Source organism: Mastomys coucha, unplaced genomic scaffold (assembly GCF_008632895.1).
Source record: "Mastomys coucha isolate ucsf_1 unplaced genomic scaffold, UCSF_Mcou_1 pScaffold21, whole genome shotgun sequence".
NCBI classification, from domain to species: Eukaryota; Metazoa; Chordata; class Mammalia; order Rodentia; family Muridae; genus Mastomys; species Mastomys coucha.
Window position 1 is genome coordinate 23435842 of NW_022196904.1, and position 25164 is coordinate 23461005.

The 25164-nt window shown below is 42.0% G+C and overlaps 1 protein-coding gene across 2 annotated transcripts in view; it reads right to left on the bottom strand.

Annotated features, from left to right (window-relative positions):
• Positions 1–7116: 7116 nt before the first annotated feature.
• The window catches only part of LOC116101956 (zinc finger protein 14), a 61774-nt gene continuing 43726 nt past the window's right edge, over positions 7117–25164 (bottom strand). Inside the window, exons 2-4 of one of the 2 annotated variants that reach the window (XM_031386039.1) lie at positions 21284–21372; positions 16514–16640; positions 7117–11583 (exon numbers count right to left, since the gene is read on the bottom strand). In XM_031386039.1, the coding sequence (XP_031241899.1) occupies positions 10220–11583; positions 16514–16640; positions 21284–21298 (1506 nt within the window). In that variant the 5' untranslated portion in view covers positions 21299–21372 and the 3' untranslated portion in view covers positions 7117–10219. The remainder of the gene's footprint in view (positions 11584–16513; positions 16641–21283; positions 21373–25164) is intronic. The other variant, XM_031386043.1, reaches the window with a different exon arrangement.

Genomic DNA, 25164 nt, shown 5'->3' on the forward strand with positions numbered 1-25164 from the left:
ATTAAATAAATTAATAAAAGTTTTTTAGACAGTGGTTTTAGTACTGATTTCAGAGTTGGAATGATAGCTTGTTAATTTTCTGCTCCTATATACATATTTTTTTAGATTTGAATGACCTCTCCCAAGTGTATGCATCATGATGCACCTGAAGCCAAGAATATCCGACAGTGATTTATGTAGAAGATGGCATGTGTACACTGTTTCTTACATGCTAATAGTGGGTGCTACACAGCCATTCTCTCTGGCCGAGATGCACACTCAAACTTAGGCTTGTCTTGATAACAGGTTATTGGTGGGATTGTGCACACACAGGGATGCAGGCTCCTTTTCTCTTGTGATGCCCTAAGGAGGGCGTTCTAGTCACTACTCACAGTTCTAACAACCTCACATAACACAGACAAGCCATGTGCGTGCAGCCTGTTCTTTCCCAGCAAATGGTAGCTTCACCATCAGCAGTGTGAGTTCAGGACACAAGCATTACCTTATGTTGCTGTCCCTGTTTCTATGGAGCAGCTAATTCCTGCCTTCGCATAGTAGACCTAAAATGGTCTTGGTGCCTTATTGTTTCTGTGTGGAGCTTACCCATCATCTCAGCGGGAATCGGTGTGTTCTCAACTGTGTTAACCAGGACTGAAAATGTGCCTTCTGTTTGCACTTCCTTGACTGCTGGGGAGGTGGAGCTTCTCCCTGGCCTGCGGGTCATTTGAGCTTTGTTTCTGTGAATTGCACATTGCTAGCAGTCTTGCTTTGTAACATGCCTAGGCGGTCATATTACACACGGGCAATCTGTTGTTTTAGTCTACTATCTGTCATTTGCCCCTGTTTCTGTCAAAATTGTTACCCAGTGTTGTTTTATGGAGGGCCAGACAGTATTTCAGGTTGGGCCTGCTTTTATGCAGCCTTTGCCAAGTAAAAGTGCCTCCTATAGAAGCCAACGGTTCTCAGCCACTTCTGCCACATCCCCAGTAGACATTTGCCAATGTCCACAGGCATTTTTTTGTCACTTTAAAGATGACTGCTGCTTATGTCTAGTGGGCAGAGGCCAGAGATGCTCCTTAGTGTCCTGGGATGCACAGCACAGCCCCCAAAACAAATGATGTCACTCCAAAATATCAGTAGGTTTCTGGCCAGCACAAAACTGGATACCACTGTGTATCAATAAGACATTCACAGAAACAAGCAGCTGGCCACATTGAGCCTGTAGGTGTGCCTTCCTACCTGCCTTAAGTAGCATTTATCTGTATTAGTTTGTTTCTAAAATCTCTTTTACCTCAAGTAGTTTTCCATATTTTATGGCTTTAATCTTCCTGCTAAAAATGCAGAGAATCAGTAGCCTGTGTGTAATGTCCATTATTTCTAAAGCATGAGTTTGTGTTTGCCTGGTTTGGGTTGAGATTTTATAAAATAAAGTAAATCATTTCAGAAAAGTATGGTGAAGTCTCACTTTCTTTTGTGAAGCCATTTCTTGTGCTTACAGAGGCATAGCCAAGGACACTGGTGTCTGTAAAACCAATCTCAGATTACACATGGATAAAGTATAGTCTGGTGGACTTACATCCTCTTGTAGCTCTGTCAACTGTGGAATTGCTAAGGACGGACCTAATTCTTGGTGTTATCTACTTTTTTCTGTTTTATGTGTTAGGTTCATTGAGAAAACAACAGAAGCAGATAACATCTATATATCAGCACTGAGGGTTGTAATAAAGATTTTTCGTTTAAAGACCATTCAGCAAAACCAAGGAGCCATGCTTACAAGCTGTACAACCTAGAGAGAGTATAAAAGCTACTGGCCTGATGCACTGGGCGTGGTCAGAAAGTACCACACTTCGCCATTGCCAAGAGTGACAGGTCAGAGGCAGGAGACCTACATGACTACTTCAGGGGGCACATATCTGCTGCCCTGATGCATGCCAGCTGGAAAATTGAGCTGGTGTCTGAAAACCAGTGAAATCCCAACAAAGGGTGTTTAGGACCCAAATAAGGCCTACGTGATGTTCCAAAATTTGCCATGGAAGTTGCAGACTAATAGAGGAAGCCTGAGGTGGTCTAGAGTAAGGTGCACAGGCACAGGGAGGTCCATAGCCTCAGCGTATGCTACAGACAAGACACGAGACCAAAGATGACCAAGGACAGTGCATGACCTCAGGAAACTAGGGCTAGAGTTCTGGTCCTAAATACCAGCGCCTTAGAACACCTTAGCCCCATGACTCGAGTCCATATAGTGCACACTCCACTGGAAAACCAGAAAATCAACTCCAGATGGGTAAGTCCCATAGCAGAAACACACACACACACAAATAACATGCCTTCTCAAAAGAAAAAAAAAAAAAAAAAAAAAAAAAAACAACCAAACCCATACTAGTGGCTCCCAGTGAAAATTATTTGGAAGAACTTGACATAGTTTTAAATTACTCTTTTAAACAACTCAAAGAAGACATGAATGTACTCTATAAGAACAAAGAGATAAAATAAGGAAATCAAGCCAAAATAGAATGGGATTCAGTAAAATAAAATTAGGAAAAACCAAACTAGGGGCTGAAAAGATGGCTCAGTAGCTAAGAGCACTGGCTCCTATTCCAGATGACCTGAGTTCAATTCCCAGCATCTACGTGGCAGCTCACAGCTCCAGTCCCAGGGGATCTGACACCCTCACATACATGCAGTCAAAACACCAATATATATAATAAAGCTTTAAAAAAAAAAAGGCAGACTGAAATCATTTTGGAAATTGAAAATTCAGTAAGCCAAATTAAAGGACCCATGGAAAGCCTTAGCAACAGAGTGGGTTACGTGGGAAACAAAATAAACAAAAATAAGGTAGAGAAATGGGGTCACTCGGTAAAAGTAAAAAAATTTCAGAGTACAAAGGGAGTGGTTGGAGAGATGGCTTCAGTGATGAAGGCTGTTCTTCAAGAGGACTTGGATTCAGTTCCAGCATTCCCCATAGCGGCTAAAATTTCATCCATAACTTCAGTTCCAGAGATCCAACATTCTGCTCTGGCCTCTGGACACCAGATACACAAATGGTGCACATATAGGCAAAACATGCATACACATAAGAAAACAAGTTAAAAATTATGTTGGGAGTATGTGATCTGCTTTTTGGTTTTTTGTTTTGTTTTGTTTTTCAGAAGTTACAGTTGAGAGCATGAATCTCAGAAGAAACTTTGAACTTTGGACTTTTAAACATTGTGGAGACTGTGTTAGACTGGGGATTTTTGAAGTTGGACTAAATGTATTTTACATTAAGCTATGACTAGGTATGGCCCCCATAGACACATGTGTTTGAACAAGTCTATGGGGACCAGGGAGTGGAATGTGGGGTTTGAATATGCTTAGCCCAGGGAGTGGCCTTGTTGAAGGAAGTGTGTCACTGTGGGAGGTGGGCTTTGAGACCCTCCTCCTAGCTTCCTGGAAGACAGTCTTCTCCTGGCTGCCTTTGAATCAAGACATAGAACTCTCAGTTCCTCCAGCATCATGCCTGCCATGCTTTCTGCCTTGATGATAACAGACTGAACTTCTGAACCTCTAAGCCAGCCCCAATTAAATGTTTTCTTTTATAAGAGTTGCCTTGACCATGGTGTCTGTTTGCAGCAATGGAAACCCTAAGAGCTCCTAAGGTGTGTATGGATTGTCTCTGTTGGCTTCTGCCACCCACCATATTTGACAACAAATTCTATAGTCCTACTCTTCAGTGGTCTCTTCCTTCTCCCTGCTCTAACCATTCATCCCCCTCACCTACTCCGTTTCTCTCTGGCTCCTGGCGTCTGTTATGCCCATCATGTGGACACCTCTCCCTCTGTAGGAACTCTCCCTTTACCCAAAAGCCTCTCCCAGACCACCTCTTCAGCCATGTCTCTCTTCAAGACACTCATGCGTGTCACCCTGGAGTGGAGTGGCCTGCTTTGTCTACTACTGCTATAAAGTCACACGGGTGTGCCAGAAAGCTCCTCTTGCCCTCCTGAGCCATCATGTAGAAAGGGATGCCTCTCCTCTGTGAATGGGGACATTTGTCCCTGACAAGTCTGTGAGTCCACTTCAGGATGAACTGGACTGCTAATTTTTCACCAGGACAGTTCCTTACCCTTCCCTCCCTCCCCATATGTTCTTAGCTCCTACGAGGAGTTGACTCAGTTCCCCCTAGGAGCTGCCTGCTTGTTGTTCCCTAGAATACTTGAACACTCCTTTTCATGGAGTTCCCAACAGTCACCCTTTTCCCTGTTCTGTCTCTCAGCTCCCTGTTGAGCTTGCTGAGAACCCTCCCTCTAGCAGACTTGTAATGACCTTTACTCCTGTCCTCCTTAGTCTCTGAGATTTCATCAAAACTGCCCTGACCTACTGCAATGGCTTGGCCTCAGTACAGTTCAATCCATGGCTGACAATTGACACACTTGATTTTCAGATTCTCTCATATGGTAGCAATGTCTGACACTGTACAAATGATCCCCACATCTCTGATATCTAAACTTTCTCTACTCTACATCCCCAAAAGTGCTTATCTCTAAATTTTTTTCTACTTTCAACTTTTAAACTTTTTATCTCTATGATTTCTTTGTTCTCTACTCTCAAAACAAAACAAACAACATTAAGACCATCATTTAACTCTTTGTCTCACGATGTGTAGGTTCATTGGGTGTAATTTAAAAATCTCTAAAATCATGCCCACTTTGTTAGCACATATATTTAAAAAAATCCTTAAGATCAGGGCTGGAGAGCACTGACTGCTCTTCCAGAGGTCCTGAGTTCAATTCCCAGCAACCACATGGTGGCTCACAACCATCTGTAATGGGATCTGATGCCCTCTTCTGGTGTCTCTGAAGAGAGTGACAGTGTACTCACATAAAATTAAAAAATCTTTAAAATCTATAACAAAAATTAGTTTAAACCTTCTAACAAAGGTTGATGATAGTTGATAGGTGTGATGCTGTGTGCACAGTGTAAAGGTCATCCTTGTGTTAATCAAATGCTGGTTTTTCTGCCCAGTATCTTGTAATCCAGACATGGCATTGTAATGTTTATTCTAAGTAGCTCCTGTTTCAAGGGGGGAGGGGATTCATTATGAGGAAGAGGCCAGGAGACATCATGGGAGAACACACCTGAAGTCCAGAGACCCAGTCCAATACTAAAATATAAGTATCCCATGGATTTTGGCTGGGAGGTAGCCAGTTTAGCTTAGAGGATTAGAATAGATCAAGACTGCCCAGCTATTATGCTGTAAAGCTATTTAAATAAGTCTTATAGTCTCAGTCTCTTTCATTTGGATAGCCAAGGATAGAGAAAAACATGCCTCTTTTAAAAATGCTTTTACAAGTCTCTATAGAGGTGATCTTAACTTACTATAGCATACTGTATACACTTCACTTCAACTCTTGTTTAGGAAGATAAATGTTTTTAAACAGGAACCAATCAGTGGATGACCTAAACAGGATAAAAGTGCTGCAGCTGGCAGCCATCTTTAATAAGGTTAAAGATATAGATATAGTACATGCCATGGAACTCGACCACCATTTTGATTAATATGGCCAGTTCAGATAAATCAACTAAGGCAACAGTCAGAAGGTGTCTTAGAACTACTACGCACTCTGCTTATCATTGTATCTTTTTTAGAATAAGGAGGCAACAGTAGGTATCCAAATGTTTTTAATTAGGATGGACTTTTGTATAATTATAAAAAATTATAAAGATCTCAGGTTAATAGAATTGGACTTAAGATGTATGTCTATCTATGTATGTCTTTGCTAACTGTGCTTGAAACCAGGATTTGGGAAAATCTTAGATAAGAAGCAATATATGTTTGATGAATAAGAAATAGTTAATAGCCGGGTGTGGTGGCGCATGCCTTTAATCCCAGCACTTGGGAGGCAGAGGTAGGCAGATTTCTGAGTTCGAGGCCAGCTGGGTCTACAGAGTGAGCTCCAGGACAGCCAGGGCTATACAGAGAAACCCTGTCTCAAAAAAAAAAAAAAAAGAAAGAAGAAGAAGAAGAAATAGTTATAAAGGCCTACTCACATTAGTAACAGCTGGCTCAGAGATGTATCTCTAACCATAAATACCTCTGCTGTGTTCAACAGCAAGCTTCAGAAAATTACTAATAAGTACAACATAAGATTGATAATTAAAGTTTATAAATTCCTAATGTCATCCAGGCTAGCAGAAATTGACTTGAAGATACATGTCCAGCCTCTTTGTCTTTACAACTGTATTTATCATTTAAAATTTGGTTTTAATGCCAAAGGATTTTCGATTCAAAATTTTAAGTCTAAAACTTAATAGGGGTAAAGTTGTAAAACCCTAACTTTATATAAGCTACCAACTTGTAAAGTGTTAAAGATAACTAAAAAGTTAATAGTCACATTATAAATTATCAAATTCTTTAATATGTTCAGAACTATGCATATAGCCATCTGCCTTATTCATGATTATTATTGCTGTGAAGAAACACCAAGATCAAAGACAATTCGGAGAGGAAAAGGTTTATCACTTCTGTATTGCTGTTCATCACTGAAGGAAGTGAGGACAGGAACTCAGGTATGGCAGGCACGTGGAGACAGGAGCGGGTGCAGAGCCCATGGAAGGGTGCTGCTTCCTGCTTGCTCTTCACAGGCTGCTAGGCTTACTTAGAGAACCCAGACTACCATGCACCGCTTTGGTCCTGTTTCTCAGTCTGCTTGATCTTCTCTCTTCCTTTCTCTCTCTCCCTGTTCTGGACTCTTCCAGATGCCTCTGGCTGCACTCTCCCTCATATCTATAATAAAAACATCCTCGGCCATCCCTTGCAGTGATCATGCCCTCATTTTATACACTAGGAGGTAAAGTTTTACAACTCTTCCTTAGACTTAGGAAGATGTCTTATAGTTTTACAGCTGTGAACAGACACCATGACCAAGGCAACTCTTATAAGGACAACATTTAATTGGAGCTGGCTTACAGGTTCAGAGGTTCAGTTCATTATCATCAAGGTGGGAACATGGCAGCATCCAGGCAGGCATGGTACAAGAGAAACTGAGAGTTCTACATCTTGTTCTATAGGCAAACAGAAGACTGGCTTCCAGGTTGCTCGAATGAGGGTCTTAAAGCCCACACCCACAGTGACACATCTACTCCAAAAAGGCCACACCTTCTAATAGCACTGGATTTATTTATTTCATGGTTCTTGATGGTCAACACCTATTTTATGTGCCAAGTCCATAAAGAGAACTTTCTGATAAATCAAAGGCAATCACTTGCATTCATGTTGCTTTGGTGGCATTTAACCAGTATAGATATGCAGGCAGCTTACTTTCCAACTAGTTTCCAATTTGTTTTGTTTTTAAAAATATTGATATTTCAAACACATATAAAAGAAATGGAACAATCACTCTCCATGATCAAATAACCCATTCATTCAGTCACTCTCAATGCTTTACCACTCTAAATTCTGTCAGATATACATATATGTATATAAAAATAAAGAAAAAAGGGTTCCTTTGTGTAGCCCTGGCTGTCCTGAAACTCACTCTGTAGACCAGGCTGGCCTCAAACTCAGAAATCTGCCTGCCTCTGCCTCCCAAGTGCTGGGATTAAAGGTGAAAACCACTGTGCCTCATTTTGTCAATTGCCTTTCTTTGGCTGGATTTTCCCCCTTTTGCTTTAGACATAGCCCTCCTCTGTGGCCTGGTCTAGGATTCAACAAAGATCACCTTCCAGGGCCATTATGGCACTAGAATTTAGAAAACAGCGAATCTCTCAATTCCATTATTTTCTTCTGCATTTACTGATTAAATTGCTTAAGGAAAAAAATATTTGAGTTTGATGAACATTTGTCAATATTGCAAAGTGATCACAGGAAAGAGAAAAAATGAATGTTCATTTTGCTTTCATCTGCTCATTTAGGATGGTGTAAGTCAGGTATGGTGGCATATGCTTTCATCTCAGCCCTTTGAAGCAGGGCAGAGGCAGACAGATCTCTGTGAGTTCTAGGCCAGTCTGTTCTACACATAGTTCGAGGTCAGCCAAGGCCACATGGTAAGATGCTATCTCAAAATATAAATAAGTAAATAAATACATTTATAAATAAATCAGTTGGTGTCCTACCATCATCTATCTCTGAGTAGAATGGTCAGCCATAACCTTGAAAATTACTAAAGTACTAGCAGGATCCTGTCAAAAGATCCATCTTGAAACATGGATTGAAAATACAGCAATCTGGGCTGGAGAGATGGCTCTGGTTAAGAGTGCTGACTGCTCTTCCAGAGGTCCTGAGTTCAATTCCCAGCAACCACATGGTGGCTCACAACCATGTGTCATGGATCTGATGCCCTCTTCTAGTGTGTGTCTGAAGAGAGCAACTATGTACTTACATACATAAAATAAATAAATCTTTAAAAAAAAAAAAGAAAATACATAAGTCTGAGCATATTTGATTGTAAAACTTTTTATATTTATGTGTGCATGGTGTTTATTTGTGTGTATTTATGTTTGTATGTGTGTAGTGGACATGTGCACAGGTGCATGTGGAGATCCTAGGTTATTTCAGGAACCATCTCCAATCACTCTTCTACTGTGGGCTCTCAATCCAACCCAGAGCTCGCACACGCCTAGGTATGGTTTTGCTAGCCAACTTGCTTTGTATATCTTGTCTCCAGAGGCTGGAATTACAAGTGAGCTACCACATCTACCTGGCATTTAACTTGGGTTCTGGGGATCCAAAGTTGGGTCCTCATGCTTACACAGCAAGCACTTTAACCACAGGGCCACTTTCGGGGCCCCAATACTTACATATGTGTGTGCATAAAAATGAGGTCCCCAGGCTGTTAGTTGTCCTTGAGACTGTGTGATTAAAAATGAATTTGGGACGGGCGGTGGTGGCACATGCCTTTAATCCCAGCACTTGGGAGGCAGAGGCAGGCGGATTTCTGAGTTCGAGGCCAGCCTGGTCTACAGAGTGAGTTCTAGGACAGCCAGGGCTACACAGAGAAACCCTGTCTCGAAAAACAAACAAACAAACAAACATAAATTTGGTCAAAGAAGGGATTCTAAATGAGCTGATTTTTTGAAAACTGAAAAAGTCATTTCCTCCGATTCCTTAATAGTTAAGTTTTAACAACCCACATTCATGAAACTCAGTCTCTTTTCAACATGAAGATTTTGCTCAAGTGACAAAAATCTTCCATTTGCTATAGTTCCCTAGGTCTTACCTAAGGGAAATTATGTTGAGGCTTATAAATGCAGAGATGTGAAAAGAGGCATTGCTACATTTACTCCCATGGGATCATCTTTCTTTCACATGAATTGACAATACTGGCAGTAAAAATTACAGACATTATTTTAGGATACATGCTACCAGGACTGCTAGTGGGTCAAGTGTTAACGACTTCATCCTTAAGTTAGTGCTGTTGTGCAGTACAGCAGGTGGGCTCTAACCTGGTCCTCACTCACTGGCCTCCTCGGGATATTCAAATTCATGAGACTTCTGGAGTTGTAAGCTGGTCTGATAACTATATTCAGCCAGCAGAGTGTGGTAAAATGACTGGATGTTCCTTCTGTGATTCGACTGCACAGATTATCATGTCAGTCTGGCTAGCTGGCTTCCTTCCTGCTACCAGCCACCTTTGTTGGCTTGTGCAATCTCATTAGAGCAGCGACCACACTGGGACAGTCAATATGGCCGGGAACTTCACTCATCTTTCAACCAATGGCCATCCAGAAACTGAAAATCCCAATGGATCAGCTCGTAAGGAAATGAATTCAGATGTCTAACCTGTTCCCTCTGGTGTGGAGCCTTCTCTAGTTAAGCTTTCAGACAAGAGGCAACCTTAGCTGAGACCTCAAAGACCCAACTCAGGTACACCTGGACCTATAGACAATTTTAGATGATAAAGTATATTATTTACTCTACTGTTTTCTATTAATTTGTTACATATCAATAAATAGTATGTGTAAGTGCTATTGTCACCATTTTGACAGTGAGCAAAACAAGGCATTAATGCTTAGGGTCCTATCCAGTGTCACACTGGAAGAGAGTGGTAAGATGTAGATGACAACAGGTGAGGCTAAACATTTCCCTAAATTCATCAAATATTCTTTCATGGGAATTTGCAGAAGAAATGCAACATTTAAGTGAGGATGGTGGACTTTTAAAGCAACACAGTCTTATTTATGCTTACTTTAAAGCACAAAATAAATTATTCTTAAAAATGGACTTCCTGACATTACAACTTGGTCTAGAGCTGAAGGCTTGTCAGGTTCCACTATGGATCTTCTGGTGCTGGGTGAGGTGTGAGTGCTGTCTGAAGGCCTTCTTACACTCCTTACATTTATAGGGCTTCTCACCAGTGTGGATCCTCTGGTGCTGAGAAAGAAACGAATAAAGTCTAAAAGCCTTGCCACACTCCTTGCATTCATAAGGTTTCTCACCCGTGTGGATGCTCCGGTGCTGAGTGAGCTGTGAGAGCAGCCGGAAGGGTTTTCTACACTCCTGGCATTCATAAGGCTTCTCGCCTGTGTGGATGCTCTGGTGCTGAGTGAGCTGCGAGAGAAGCCGGAAGGCCTTCCCACACTCTTCACACTCATATGGTCTCTCGCCGACATGAATGCTCTGATGTGCAATCAGCTGGGAGTAACTACTGAAGGTTTTCCAGCATGCCAGACACTCATAGGGTCTCTCATGGGTATGGATTCTCTGATGGCGGACAAGCTGCTGCCTCAGTCTGAAGGTCTTCCCACATTCCTTACACTCATAAGGCTTCTCCCCAGTGTGAATACTCTGATGGACGGTCAGCTGTTGGCATATTCTGAAGGACTTGCCACAGTCCTTACATGCATAGGGCTTCTCACCAAAGTGGATTTTCTGGTGTACTCGCAGGTCTGGGCCACACACGAAGGCTTTCCCACACTCCTTACATTCATACAGTTTCTCAGAAGTGTGAAGTCTCTGGTGTCGGGTAAGGTGTGTGCACTGTCTGAAGGTCTTCCCACAGTCCTTGCACTCATAGGGTTTCTCCCCTGTGTGAATCCTCTGATGCCGAGCCAGCTGCTGATGTACCCGGAAGGCCTTCCCACACTCCTTGCATTCATATGGCTTCTCACCAGTGTGAAGACGCTGGTGCTGTGTGAGTTCTTGGAGGACTGTAAAGGCCTTCCCACAGTCCTTACACTCATAGGGCTTCTCACCAGTGTGAAGTTTGTGATGTCGGATAAGGTGTGCCCGCTGTCTGAAGGGTTGCCCACACTCCTTGCATTTGTAAGGCTTCTCGCCGGTGTGGATCCTCAAGTGTTGACTAAGCGTTGAGCGGCGGATAAAGGTCTTCCTACATTCTTTACATTCATAGAACTTTTCTCCATTCTGAACTCTCTGGTACTCAGAAAGGAAACTCTGCTTTTCATATGTGACTTTTTCAGAGGTAATTTTCAACTGCCCAAAATAACTCTCCTGTGCTTCCTTTTGTAGCCCAGTCTTGTATTTATATTCCTGATCATCGCTAAGACCAGAACCCTGAGAGCTAAGGTTTTCAATTTTCTCAGTCAACTCCCATTGTAATGAATATACTTCACAAATGTTCTCGTCTGAAGATGAAGTATCAGCCTTGAATCTGGACTCCAAATCTGAAAGAGAACAAGAAAGAAACACACTGTTTCCCTGTTCCAGAAGGAGAAAAACGTCTATAGACAGATAGCAGGGCCTAAAGCAATGCCTACTATAAGTGATAGACTGTACCTCCTGTAAACATGCATTTCTTTTTTTTTTTTTTTTCGAAACAGGGTTTCTCTGTATAACCCTGGCTGTCTTGGAACTCACTCTGTAGACCAGGCTGGCCTCAAACTCAGAAATCTACCTGCCTCTGCCTCCCAAGTGCTGGGATTAGAGGTGTGCGCCACCACCGCCCAGTGTAAACATGCATTTCTGAAAAAAAAAATACTACCCATGTGTGCCCCAAAACTCATATCCTACACAAAATCCTGAACAAAAAATAATTAAGTTCATGGGAAAAATTGCAGGAATTGACACACAACTGTATATAGTGTTATCAGCAAAACATAATACTATAGTTACTCTGCCAAGGGGATGAAGGTGTTCACTGTGGGCAAAGCTCACTTCATGAATATTAAAATAAATAAAAATTAAGCCCCTGTTTCAGGTGCAGAGACAGCACATATGAAAATAAGCCCAAGCAGGCTCACATCTGCAATCCCAACACTCAGAGGGATGCTGTGAATTTAAGGCCAGCCTAGACTACACAGAGTCTCAGGACAGCTTGAGCTACAAAGTAAGTCAATCTCTAAAACTAAACAAAAAAGCTGAACTGTGTGTGATGTGTGTTTATTTTCCCAGCTTCCAGGAAGGTTAAGGGAGAAGCATTACTTGACCCAAAGAATTAAAATCCAGCCTGGGCAACATAGAAGATTCCATCTCATTCATAGATAGATAGATAGATAGATAGATAGATAGATAGATAGATAGATAGGTAGGTAGGTAGGTAGGTAGGTAGGTAGATAGATAGATAGATAGATAGATAGGTAGGTAGGTAGATAGATAGACACCAAGCTAAGTGTGGTGGTGCTTGACTATAATAATCTCAGCAGAGAGGTGGAAGCTAGAGGATCAGGAACTCAAGGTCCTCCTTGGATACACAGTGAGTTCAGGTCCAGCCTTGGATATTGGACACTTTGTCTCAAAGAAAGAAGGAAAGTAGAGAGAGAGAGAGAGAGAGACAGAGAGACAGAGACAGAGAGGAGGAAAGACAGAATCGTAACCAGGTATGGTGGTACATTTAATCCCAGTGACCAGGAGACACAGTCAGGTGGGTCTCTGGGAATAATTCTGGGCCACTGGAGGGAGGGACGGATAGACAGACGGATGGAGGAAGACCTCGAGGAGTGGAAACAACTGCTGAGTGAGCACACAGCATGCAGCCCTGAGCTTATATCCCCAGCTTCCATGTGAGAAGCCAGGGGTGGCGGTACCCTTCTGTAATCCCAGCACCAGGCAGGAACAGAATGGATGAGGAACCCTGGGGACTTCCTAGTATGCCACTCTAGCCAATACATGAGCTCCAGGTTTGCTGTGGCTGTGTCTCAAAAAATAAAGTGAAGATGCCACTGAAGAAGGAACCATACATAGATCTTTGCCTTCACATGCACATGCACACAACACACACAGATGCACATCCACACACAGATGCACATCCTCACACATGAACACTTTCTCAACACACACAAAAGAAAAGAAACTTTAAGACCCACAAGAGAGGCCACACATCCACCTGCCTCCACCAGGCTACAGGCACACACCACCACGCCCAGCCCACGAGTAGGCTAGTTGGTTTGCATGTTTTGAATCAGGAATGGATGCTGAGATTTGCAGTGTAGTATCTTTACATTAATACAGGTAACCATAGCCGGGCAGTGGTGGTGCATGCCTTTAGTCCCAGCACTTGGGAGGCAGAGACAGGTGGATTTCTGAGTTCGAGACCAGCCTGGTCTACAGAGTGAGTTCCAGGACAGGACAGCCAGGGCTACACAGAAAAACCCTGTCTCTAAAAACAAATAAACAAACAAACAAAAACAACAACAACAACAAAAACAAATACAGATAACCATATAGTCTCTTTTGTTGATCTTGTTTAAAATGGTGAAACACTATCCAATTCTTGGAGTCAAAGGTTGAGCTTCATTAGATAAGCAGGGATGAAGTCCATTTGATTCCTGTAAATTATTCTCAACCTTGGTATTTTGAAAAAGGCTTACAAATACTGGAAGAAGTGAAATCAGGCTTTAAGCAGAAGCAAGAGGGTAGTAGGTTTGATTATTGTTGGTATAGCAGCTTTAATTACATTAATAGCTAGCACTACTGCTTCTGCAATTGCATTTTTTTTTTAGATTTATTTACTTATTTACTTATTTACTTATTTATTTATTTATTTAATGTATGTGAGTACATTGTTGCTGTCTTCAGACACTCCAGAAGAGGGCATTGGATCCCATTACATATGGTTGTGAGCCACCATATGGTTGCTGGGAATTGAACTCAGAACCATTGGAAGAGCAGTCAGTGCTCTTAACTGCTGAGCCGTCTCTCCAGCCCCCCTACAATTGCTTTTATGCAAGAAGTTAGACTGCCACTTTTGTTAAACATTTAACAGAAAATGTTACTAATGTTCTGAGCATTGAAGACGATTTAGAAACACATTTAGAACAACAAATTGATGATTTTTATGATACTATTCAAATTATCGGAGAGGAGGTTCAGAGTTTAAGAGTAAGAAGCCATCTTGAGTGTCACACTGAATACCAATGGATTTGTGTCACTTCTAAAATTTATAATGACAGTCACTATAATTGGTAGAAAATGCAAAGACAGGTGCAGGGTGCTACTTGACCTAATTCAAACACCTCTCTGGATATTTTAACTTTGCCTACAGAGATTATGAATTTAAAGAATGCTGCTCCAATGAGTTTTGATGCTGCACATATCGCTCATAAAAAATTATTCCTGGATTGCTGGGCAGTTGTGATGCATGCCTTTAATCCCAGCACTTGGGAGGCAGAGGCAGGTGGACTTCTGAGTTCGAGGCCATTCTGGTATACAGAGTGAGTTCCAGGACAGCCAGGGCTACACAGAGCAACCCTGTGTCTAAAAACTCTAAAAAATAAAATAAAATAAAATTATTCTTGGCATAAGGTCAGTAATTCCATCTTGGTCAAGCTTCAAGAATGGCTTATATAGTTTGATCATGTTGGCCCTTCTTGTCCTAGGAATACTTTTATTCCATTTTGATAAAACTTGCCTTTAACAACATCAATATGTTGGCGACCAAAATACATGGCTTGAAATTTAAAATGGATCCCGAGAAAGAGCCACTAGTTTAATAGGCTGGCAGTCAATGAGTAGTGAGATTCTGCACAGATCTTTAACAACCTTAGACAGAAATTCATTGCCTTGTATAATGCATTTTCAATGACAGGTAAGGAAGGCATTCTCATCAGAAGAAAGATGCGGTCTTGTTTATGAAATAAAAAAAGGGGGAGATGCGGAGAGTTCTTGGTGCCGCTTCAAGGATATTAGCAAGAATTTGACATTGAGCTAGGACAAGGAAGTAGGCTGAAGATCTTAACCATCCCGATAAGTCCCTGAATACCATGGGACCTTTGCTTATGCCTTAGAACTGACCCTATTCTTTGAGTTCCTAGAGTGATAAAAAAGCAGACTGGGAAAAAATAGACCCACTTCAGCAATTGCTAGAGTCATGCTATAGTGTTGTCTAATTGTCTCTTTTATCTTTAATCTTCACTCTCCCTCAAGACCCTGTTGACTGAGCAGGCCTGGTCATGTCCTAGTTTTCCACTGTTAGAAATGAGTCTCTTTTGTTGTTCATTGCTGAGTTCATCGGGCTGTGGACCTGAGTGCTTCCACGGATCCTCCTGTTTCTCCCTCCTACCTCACCGTAGCAGTGCTGTGATTACAGATGCACCTCCTGCCCCATGTTCTGTGCATCTGGGGCATCTGGGGACTTGAACTCAGGTCTTCACATCTGCACAAATGCTTTTTACCTACGAAGCCATCTCCTCAGCACCCACCTCTTGTGCTGGAGTGTTCTCTCCATGATGAGGATGATACGTCATCTCTCTCAGAGCAGCTGTGAGGATGTATTACTGTAGAACACTCAGAACAGTGGCTAATCACTAAGTACAAAGAACACATATGCTTTTAGCTATGATGTTTACCCTGCTCACTGGGCTGAGAGGGTAAGAAGCTTCTAGAAACGGTGTCACACCCTTTCTAGTAGAGCTGTCCACTGGAAAATACAAAATGCTTAGACTTTTTAAAAATGTATTTTATGTATATGAGTGATCTATTATCACACATACAAGAAGAGGGAATCAGATTTCATTACAGATGGTTGTGAGCCACCATGTGGTTCCTGGGAATTTAGGTCAGGACCTCTGGAAGAGCAGCCGGTGCTCTTAGCCACTGAGCCATCTCTTCAGCCCCTTGGACTTTTAACTATTTTTGCAGCAGTGGGGATTGAACCCAGGGACACACACACACATACACACACACACACACACACACACACACACACACACACACACACTCACTCACACTAGGCAAGTACTCTAACACTGAGCTACAGCACCAGGCCAGATTTTAACTTTCAGATGTAAAATGGGAAGAACACCAGAGGTCTGTTACCAGAACTGAATCAGAACTCACTTCTTGAGTTTTAAGTTTTCATCTGCCCACATTCATTGCCTTTGAAATCAGAAAGAAGAGGGAAGTGTCTGCATTGACTCTGGGCGCAAATGCAGTATAAAACCTGCTTTCCGTAGAAAACACTCCTACCATATCAAACTCAGATACCGGGGAAACATGGATGCAAAGGAATCAGAGTGTGAAGAAAGTGAGAAGGGCTCCCCAAGCCAAAATGACTAGACATTAAATGGAAACACCTATTTCTAGTCTACAGAACAAAAAATAAAAATGAATCATGTTAGCACAGGAGAGAAAGCTAACCCCCTGGAATAGGTAACTCACCCAGCGAGATAAAATTTCTGTAGGTCTCCCACATCACATCCCTGTATAGATTCTTCTGAGCAGGGTCCAGGAATTCCCACTCCTCCTGAGAGAAATCCACAGCCACATCCCCAAACGTCACTAAACCCTGAAAAAAAAAAAAAACAACTTGTAGTACTGAGAGGGTGGAGACTGAAGGAGGACCACAAGGCCCCACTGCGAAATGGAAAGTCCACATCACACAAATAGCATGGGGCTGAACAGTACAACAGTGTCAGAGACAGCAAGAAACTCAGTGTCTCAGAAGCAGAGTGATGATATATGTTCCTATACAGTCCTGCACATGCACATAAATCAAACCTTTAAAATAAATGTTTATTTCATGTGTGTGTGCACACATGCATACCATAACACATGTATGCAGGTCAGAGGACAACCCACAAGAGCCAGTTGCTTCTGCCATGTCAGATCCTCATCGCTGACTTCTAAGCTATCTTGCTGCCCAAGATTAGATTTTTCATTCATTCTGGAAATGAATATAATGAGACTCACAAATGAACCCAACTGCACATTAGTTATATGCTATATACACTATGCATTCCCATTATAAATAGTGCTGAAACTTCAGCTTTATAGATTATGAAGATACACTGATAAAATTTTCTTTAAAAAACAATTCCAAATACACTACAGAATATCTAAGGCATACTGGCTCAGGTTCATTTCAAAGTCAGGTTTTAGTTCAAATAAGTTCCCTGGTACAATCAATTCTTTAACTTTTAAAATTTTGCTAAAAACTTGATCTCATCTTGGCTACATTGATATATCTAAATGTTCCTTCTAACATTTAGATAGTTGAGCAAGCACTTGGAAGGCAGAAACAGGTGGATCTCTGTGACTTCAAGACCAGCCTGGTCTAAATAGTGAGTTCAAACCCAGCCCAGTCATGGCTCCATAGTAAGACCCTACCTAAAACATACAAACAGACAGACAGACAGACATTTAAGATGTGTGAACTTGGCATAAACTCACATAGCTATTGCTTCGTGTCTCTAACACTCACAAATCTCAGTCATCCCCTTGCTCTCCCTAGTAGGTCTAACTGAATGTCTTCTCTGAGTTACAGTAAGTCATGAAAACACTGAGGAAAGGACCCTGGACAGTGGTTTCTTTCCTTCTGTATCCATGTGTTTACTCATTTTATGTGTATCTATCAGAGGGCAACTTACGAGAACCAGTTCTCTGTCCACCATGAGAGTCTCAGGAGTTGAACTCAGGCAGGCCTTAAATCCTCCATGCAGACAATGATTACGATAGTCCTCCTGCCTTTGCCCCCCCAGAAGGTCAGATTGCAGGTGTACTGCAGTCATGCTCAGCAGGACTAGTGTTTTTCAACAATGATCAATTTTGTTTCCTAAAAAGGCATATTTGGAGACAATCTGATTGTTATATACTGGGTAAGTTGTGCCCATATTCCAGGGACCTAACAGCAGAGCCTAAAGCTACTGTCACAAGGCCTATTATGCACAGGTAATCCTCTGCCATAAAAGGCTTTTTTGGCTCAAAATGTCAGTGGTCACAACTTAAGAAATCTTGCTCAAATCAAGTGCATCCCATAAAAACACACAAAGGCTTCTTAAGGGGTTCTTCTCTCTGGAAGAAATTCACCTCTCGGGCTGGAGAGATGGCTCAGTGGTTAAGAGCACTGACTGCTGCTCTTCCGAAGGTCCTGAGTTCAATTCCCAGCAACCACATGGTGGCTCACAGCCATCTACAATGTGATCTGATGCCCTCTTCTGGGGATGTCTGAAGACAGCTACAGTGTATTCAATATACACATATAATAAATAAATAAATCTTTAAAAATAAAATAAAATAAAAAAAAGAAATTCACCTCTTTCTTTCTTTCTTTCTTTATTCTTTCTTTTCTTCCTTTCCTTTCTTTTTCTTTCTTTCCTTTTTTGAAAAGGCAAAAATCAAGCAGTAAAAACAAAACAAAACAAAAATTCACCTCTTCTTTCTTTCTCTCTCTCTCTCTTTCTTTCTTCCTTTCTTTCTTTCTTTCTTCCTTAATGTAACTCACAGCAGGGTCTTTATTTTATTACCTTTTCTTTTTGAGATAGGGTCTTACTATGGAACTCAGGCTGGTCTCAAATTTGAGGTCCTCCTGCTTCAACTCTCTAAGCACTGGGACTGTAGGGATGCACCACCATGACCAAGGCAGAGCTGGGGCTTGGGCGTTTTGTGTATATTCCTGCTCTTATCACTGTCTGCCACCCTAAAATAATGGCTGATATGGCACAGCCGAGGCTGACAACAATACAGGTCATGGTCACTCATAGCCTCAGGGTAGACTTCCCACAGCATGCCAAGTCACCAAAGGTCATCCTCAGAAAGGGAGAGAACAAGGGCCGATGTAAGCATGATGTTATTGTGCAGTGTGTAAAGATCATCCTTGTACTACTCAAATGCTGACTTCTGAGCCACCATGCCTGGTTGCAATCCTTATTCTAAGAATCTACTGTCTCAGCGTTGTATAAATACTGCTCCCCAATTATTCCCTGAATGGCCAATAAAGCTAGCTGATCAGCCAGTGACTGATCGGGGGAGAGAATAGGGCTGGACTTCCTCCCAGCCAGGGGAGAGGTAGAGAGAGAGAAAGGAAGTGGGGACTAGCCAAAGGGAGAGAGTCCAGGAGAACATGAGAAAATACCTAGAACCTAGAGAGTCAGGTCAGTACTAAAATGCAAGTATCTTGAGGACTTTGACTGAGAGATAGCCAGATTAGTTTAGAGGATTAAAATAGAGTGATACTGCTCAGTTGTTGTGCCCTTTCAGCTTGATAAATAAATATAATAGTCCAGTCTCAATTATTTGGGAGCTAGCTGTATTAGGAGAAAACTACAAAACACACATACAAAAGCCATTGACAGGCCTATGGAGAGGCTTTGAAAGAGGATTAGGTGTCCCTGGTTCCTACAGGAAATACGAATGACTCCTATGAATGTCCTGAAACCTATTAGGTATAAGAGAAAGAAATGGAAGTAACTCAGCAGACAGTGGAACAAGCTTGGAAGGAAGGCTTCGGACCAGTACATGCTGCACAGCTGGTACAAGCAGGAAGCCCATGGCTAGGCCACTGGTTCTAACAAAGAGGACAACATACTAATTAATTACTTGCTTAATTTTAATTTTTGAGGCAGGGTCTGACTATGTAGCCCTGCCTGGCTTGGAACTTTATATAGACTAAGACGGCCTCAAACTCACAGAGATCCTCCTGAGTGTTGGGATTAAAGGTGTGGCACCTCCATGCCCAGTCTCGCACAGATATTTAGATTTTTGTCACATAAACCTTCAATTACATCCCTACATAACTCATCCAATTGTAAAACCTTGGGCAGTTTAAGGTCTCAGCTTATGTGAAAGCCAGGGGTGGATGTCCCTGGTCTTTCTATACATTCACATTAATGATACATGTACTTTAAGACAACCACTGCTGGTCTGAGGACCTAGTAGTCTACTCAGAATATTGGATTCCCCTGGATATTTTTTTAAAATGTATTGAATTATGTAATTCCATTACAGTTCAAAATTAAAAACTAAAGCTGGGTAGAGTCACTGTATTATTCGTCTAAAGTGGAAAAAGGAGGATTCCAAGTTCAAGGATAGCTTGGGCTACACAATAAGACCCTGTCAAATAGAATAGAGGGGAAGGGAGGAGAGAGGAGGGAAGGACAAGGAAGGAGAGAGGAGAGGGGAAGGAAAGGGGGTGGGAAGTAAGAAAAAAAAACAAGAAAAAAAAGTAAGTTCAAATAGTAAATTTTAATCTGTGGTGCTTAAAGGAAGTCTCTGCTTGGGTATCTGGGTGGAAAGGGCCTAGGGACAGCTGAAGTGCCACTCTGGGGACTAGAGAGATGGCCCAGTCAGTAAAGGACTCGCAGAGACAAGGCCGGGCATGGTCCTGTAGTTACATGCTGCAGTCCGTCACCAGGGAGGGGAGACAGAAAGACTCCTAGGACTTGCTGGCTAGCGAGTCCAGCTAAGTGGCTAAACTCCATGTCCAAGGAAACTCTGTCTCAAAAATAAGGTGGAAACCCAATTTGAGAAAGACACACAGTGTCGGCCTCTGGCCTCTACACACACGTGCACAGACAGATGAACACATTTTAAAAAATGAAGATGATAAAATGCCATACTGTGTACTGGGGATACAAATATGAGGAATTTTAACCCCTGGAATTTAAGTACTAAAAACTAGGGTTAGCCAGATGGCCCAGTGGGTAAAGCTGAATTTGACCCCTGGAACCCACAAAAAGTTCAAAACAGAAAACCAATATCCTTTGACTTCTACTTGTGCACCACAGTACACATACACACACACAGAAAATAATTTACTCTGAAAAAAAATCTGTAATTATTAAACCAAAATAATGTCCCATGGGGAAACATTAGAAGAGGAACATTCCACAGAGCGCATCTGAGGTTTTCTCATGGGTTTTACATGGGCTCCCTCTCCAAGGCTCTAGAAGGAACAATGTGCAGGTGGGGGAGGCTCAGCCTTGGAGGCAACATGTACAGCAATGGGCTCTGTCTCTGAGAACTGGGGAGGGTGCTACACAGAGCTCGCTAGAGACTGTATGTATTCAACTGTCTAGAAACCGAATGTTTCAGAGGAAACAGGTATCATGTGTGCTATGTACCACGCACACTGTGGTTCCAGCACTCAGGAGGCAGACAGTAGGATCATATATCAAAACCAGTCTGGGGGAATGGAGAAAATCCTTAACCTACCTGAGCCAGGGCCATAGTATTAGAACTGCAGGAACTGGTCAGCTCTTCTCCGTATTTCTTTATGAAAAACTGAGGTTCAACAAGCAAAGCTGGAATAGAAAGAATCATGAATCCAGATGTGCCTAGAGGTTCTCAAACTAATTTAGGTAGTAAGATAAGGGCTTTTTTTTTCTTCTGTCATTCGTCCTTTCAAATCATTTCTCATTACTATATTTACACCTAACCCCAAACCTGAAATTTCTACAGGAAGCTTTGAGGAAACCCAGCAGTGCATTTCTAGTCTCCTGCTTTTGGGGAGGGCCCAGGTTCAGTTCCTAGAACCTACTCAGTGGCTCACAACCATCTGCAACTCCAATCCCAGGAGACCTAACTCCAGACTTAAGTATCAGGCATGGATGGGGTACAGGCAAAACACTGTACACATAAAATAAGCTAAAACAAATATGCCACCAAGCCCAGCTGACAGGCAATTATTGACTATCAATAACTTAAAAATAGAGGGTACATGGATAAAGTAAATGTGGCAAAATATTCATGATTTTTGGACCTAGGAGATGAGGAAAACCAGAATGTACTATTGCAGCCAACAAATGTGTTGAACCCTTCCTACATTGCTAAGTATTATCTATGGGTTTTACATTCTGGTTTGTTTGTTTCCTAGGGAGGGGTTGTCACTGCTATACTGAGGAGAGCACCTGAGGCTTTGGACATGGTAGGCAAACACCATGCCATATTCTGAGCCCCGTTACTCAGGACAATCCTATACAGTAGGCCTTGTCTCAGACATGATGGAACTACACACAGCACAGAGAAAACAGAGCAGCACAAAGCCAAACTCTGAGCTTAGAACCCGGGTAGCTCAGACTCATAACCCACACTACTGTCGCTACATTGCCCTGTTTCCTCTAAGACATAAATCAATGGCCTCTAAAGAGCTCTGAAAACTTTAAACCTCCTCTCTTGTTACCATAGACCTCTCCCTAGGAACCCTATCATTTTACCTCTATCATGAGCCCCCAAAGAAGTAGCATCAGGCAAGGTTCAGAGGGAGAGGGCTTGCCTCAACACATAAGGGCCTGAGTTTGAACCCCAGCACTAGAAAGAGGGAAAAGGGTCCTGAAGTGAAAGACCCTGTTACCAAGCAAACTGTTTTGTATCTTCACTGCGCAGCTGAGATCATGACAACCTGTGTAATGCTGGGTGAGGCATCACCCAGGAGAAAGAGGCAGGTGGCTCTCTGGGTTGGAGGCAGCCTGTAATTTCCTTTCCAATTAAACCTTGTAATGTTTGTAAAAGTGTGGCTTTCCCAGAGGGGGAAATAGCTGTTCCAATTTGTGGAAACAGTCTGACCATATATTGCCAGTTAGAATATAAGTTCAAGTCTTCATTCACCAGATGAGAGAAGACCCAGTTACAGCACCTAACACCACTCTGAACTGAGGTTTCCTGAGTAGCCCATGAATGACCCTTTGATTTACTGCTTCTACAGCTGCAGAGTCAGAGGAACCATCTGTAAAAACCAAAGCAGCTGGCTGAGGCAGGGGTTCCTCTGATACTCTTGAAGGAAAAGTTATGGGATGTAATTTTAGGAGTTGTAAAAGGGAGTGAGAAGAGAGATGATGTAATATCTGTCCTGTGAAATTCATCAAATTTATATGCCATGAGTCACCATACATAAGAAGATGACTTCATTGTTCTACATGGTGTGGTATTACAATATTAGAAACATCCTGCCCAAAAATCTCTTTGCTGTGACTTCTTAAGAAGCAGAGAAGCAATCAAAGAAGGCTATGAGGTTATAACTTTCTTAGCTGTGTCTGGCATATGGATCCACTCAAGTGGCCTGTTCTGCTGGAGACATCCAGTAGGAATGTGATACTATGACCACGCTCTGAGACTATGAATAAACGATTCTCTCTAGCCGTTGGTTAGATATCTCCATTGTACTAACTGTAAGGCTTGTCCTGCTTCTTTAGTAAGTGTTCTGGGGGAGCGTGGATCAGAATCTTCTCTTAACATGTCATATAGGGGCTTAAGTTCAATAGTAGTGATTTTAAAGAATGGGAGGATCCAATTTATATCTCCTGAAAGTTTTTGAAAATTTAACATTGTGAGTTTATCTAGTCTTAATTCTAAAGGCTAGTGGGTCACTGTCTGTGTCTTTAAACCATGACCCAAATAATTAAATGGATATTGCACCTGTATATGTTCTGGAGCCACCTTAAGCCTTTAGGCAGACAACTGGGAAATCGATTGTTGTAATACTTCTTGTAGGTAGGCTCTGTCTTTGTGGGAAATGGGATATCATTCATATAATTACCCAGATAAGCCTGTGAGTGTTTATCTCTAATTTTTTTTGGTAAAGTCATATGTATAAATTTTTGACAAAAGGTAGGATTACTTTTCATACCTTGTGAGAGAACTTTCCATCATTATCAAAATATGGCTGTCTTAAATTTGTAGAGTGAAGACTAAGGCAAATCTTTTACAGTCCTGAGGACTCAAGGCAAATGTAAAGAAGCAATCCTGGAAATCTACAACTATGATATTAACATCCCTAGGAACAGTGGGAGAGGGAAAGCCAGCTTGAAGAGCTCCCATGTCTTCCATAGTCTCATTAATTTTTCTCAAGGCTTGTAAGAGCCTCCATTTTCCTGATTTCTTTTAAATAACAAATATAGGCGTATTCCAGGGGGCCGTTGGAGGGTTCTATATGACCCAGTTGCAACTGTTCATTAACCAAATCTGTAGCTGCTTGTATCTTTTCTGTAGTCAAGAGCCACTGTTCCACCCATACAAGAGTCTCAGATTTCCAAGTAATAGGAATAATAAATAATAGTAATAGCAGCCATTTTAACTCTGACCCCTAAAAAAAAAAAAAAAAAACTTTTCTCAAATGATAACTGCTGTCTATTTTGATTTTTGTTTAGGTTGTATGGGTTCTATAACACCCTGACTATTTTTTCTTAGTCTTATAGTGGATCAAATTTCATTTGTATCATTTGAGCAGTAGTAACTTTATCATTTGGACTCATTAAAAGAGCCCACAGCTATTCCAAAATATCTCTCCCCCATAACACGAAAGGTAGACATGGAATTACATGGGACAAAAGGAGCTAGAACCCTCCTTGTGTGTCCACGTTAGGATCTGGGCACTCTTAGCCACATTAGCAGCCTATCCCAGGCCAGTTAAAGTAGATGGAGTGACCTGGGTTGGCCAAGAAGATGGCTGACCCTTTGCAGCAACAGAAGAAACTGTTCCAGGTCCTGTGTCTTAAGACTCTCAATAGCCTTACCCTGGACCTTTAAGATTTTTATGGGTCATGAATTTTTAACTTCCTGCATCCAAACTGCCATATCACTAGAACCAAACCCTCGGCTTCTCCTCTTTTCCTAATGAACGATAAGGAAGCAAAAGCAATTATACAATGGGGGGGGGGGGCAGTTCCAGATGTATTTTGTTTCTGTAGAGGGCTGAAACATAACCTTGATCTCTCAAGTTTCTCTTCAAGTGTTTCTGTTTGAACTCTTACAAGAGGTAGCAACATTCCACCCTATGGTATCTGGAACAGCAGTCTTTTCCCCAGTGAAATCCCGTTTGACAACAAGGGCATACTGGTTTTGGCATATTAGTGTGAGTTGTGACTGCCGGTGGCATTCTGTAAGAGCCTGGAAATGTCTCTGTAGCAGAAAACCTTTTCCCTCTACTTTGGGGAGAGTCCTTACAGCTGAGCTGTCCACATGCAAAGCAAGTCTTGTGCCGGGCGGTGGCGCACATCTTTAACCTCAGCACTTGGGAGGCAGAGGCAGGTGAGCCCAGCCTGGTCTACAGAGTGAGTTCCAGGACAGCCAAGGCTACACAGAGAAACCCTGTCTGGAAA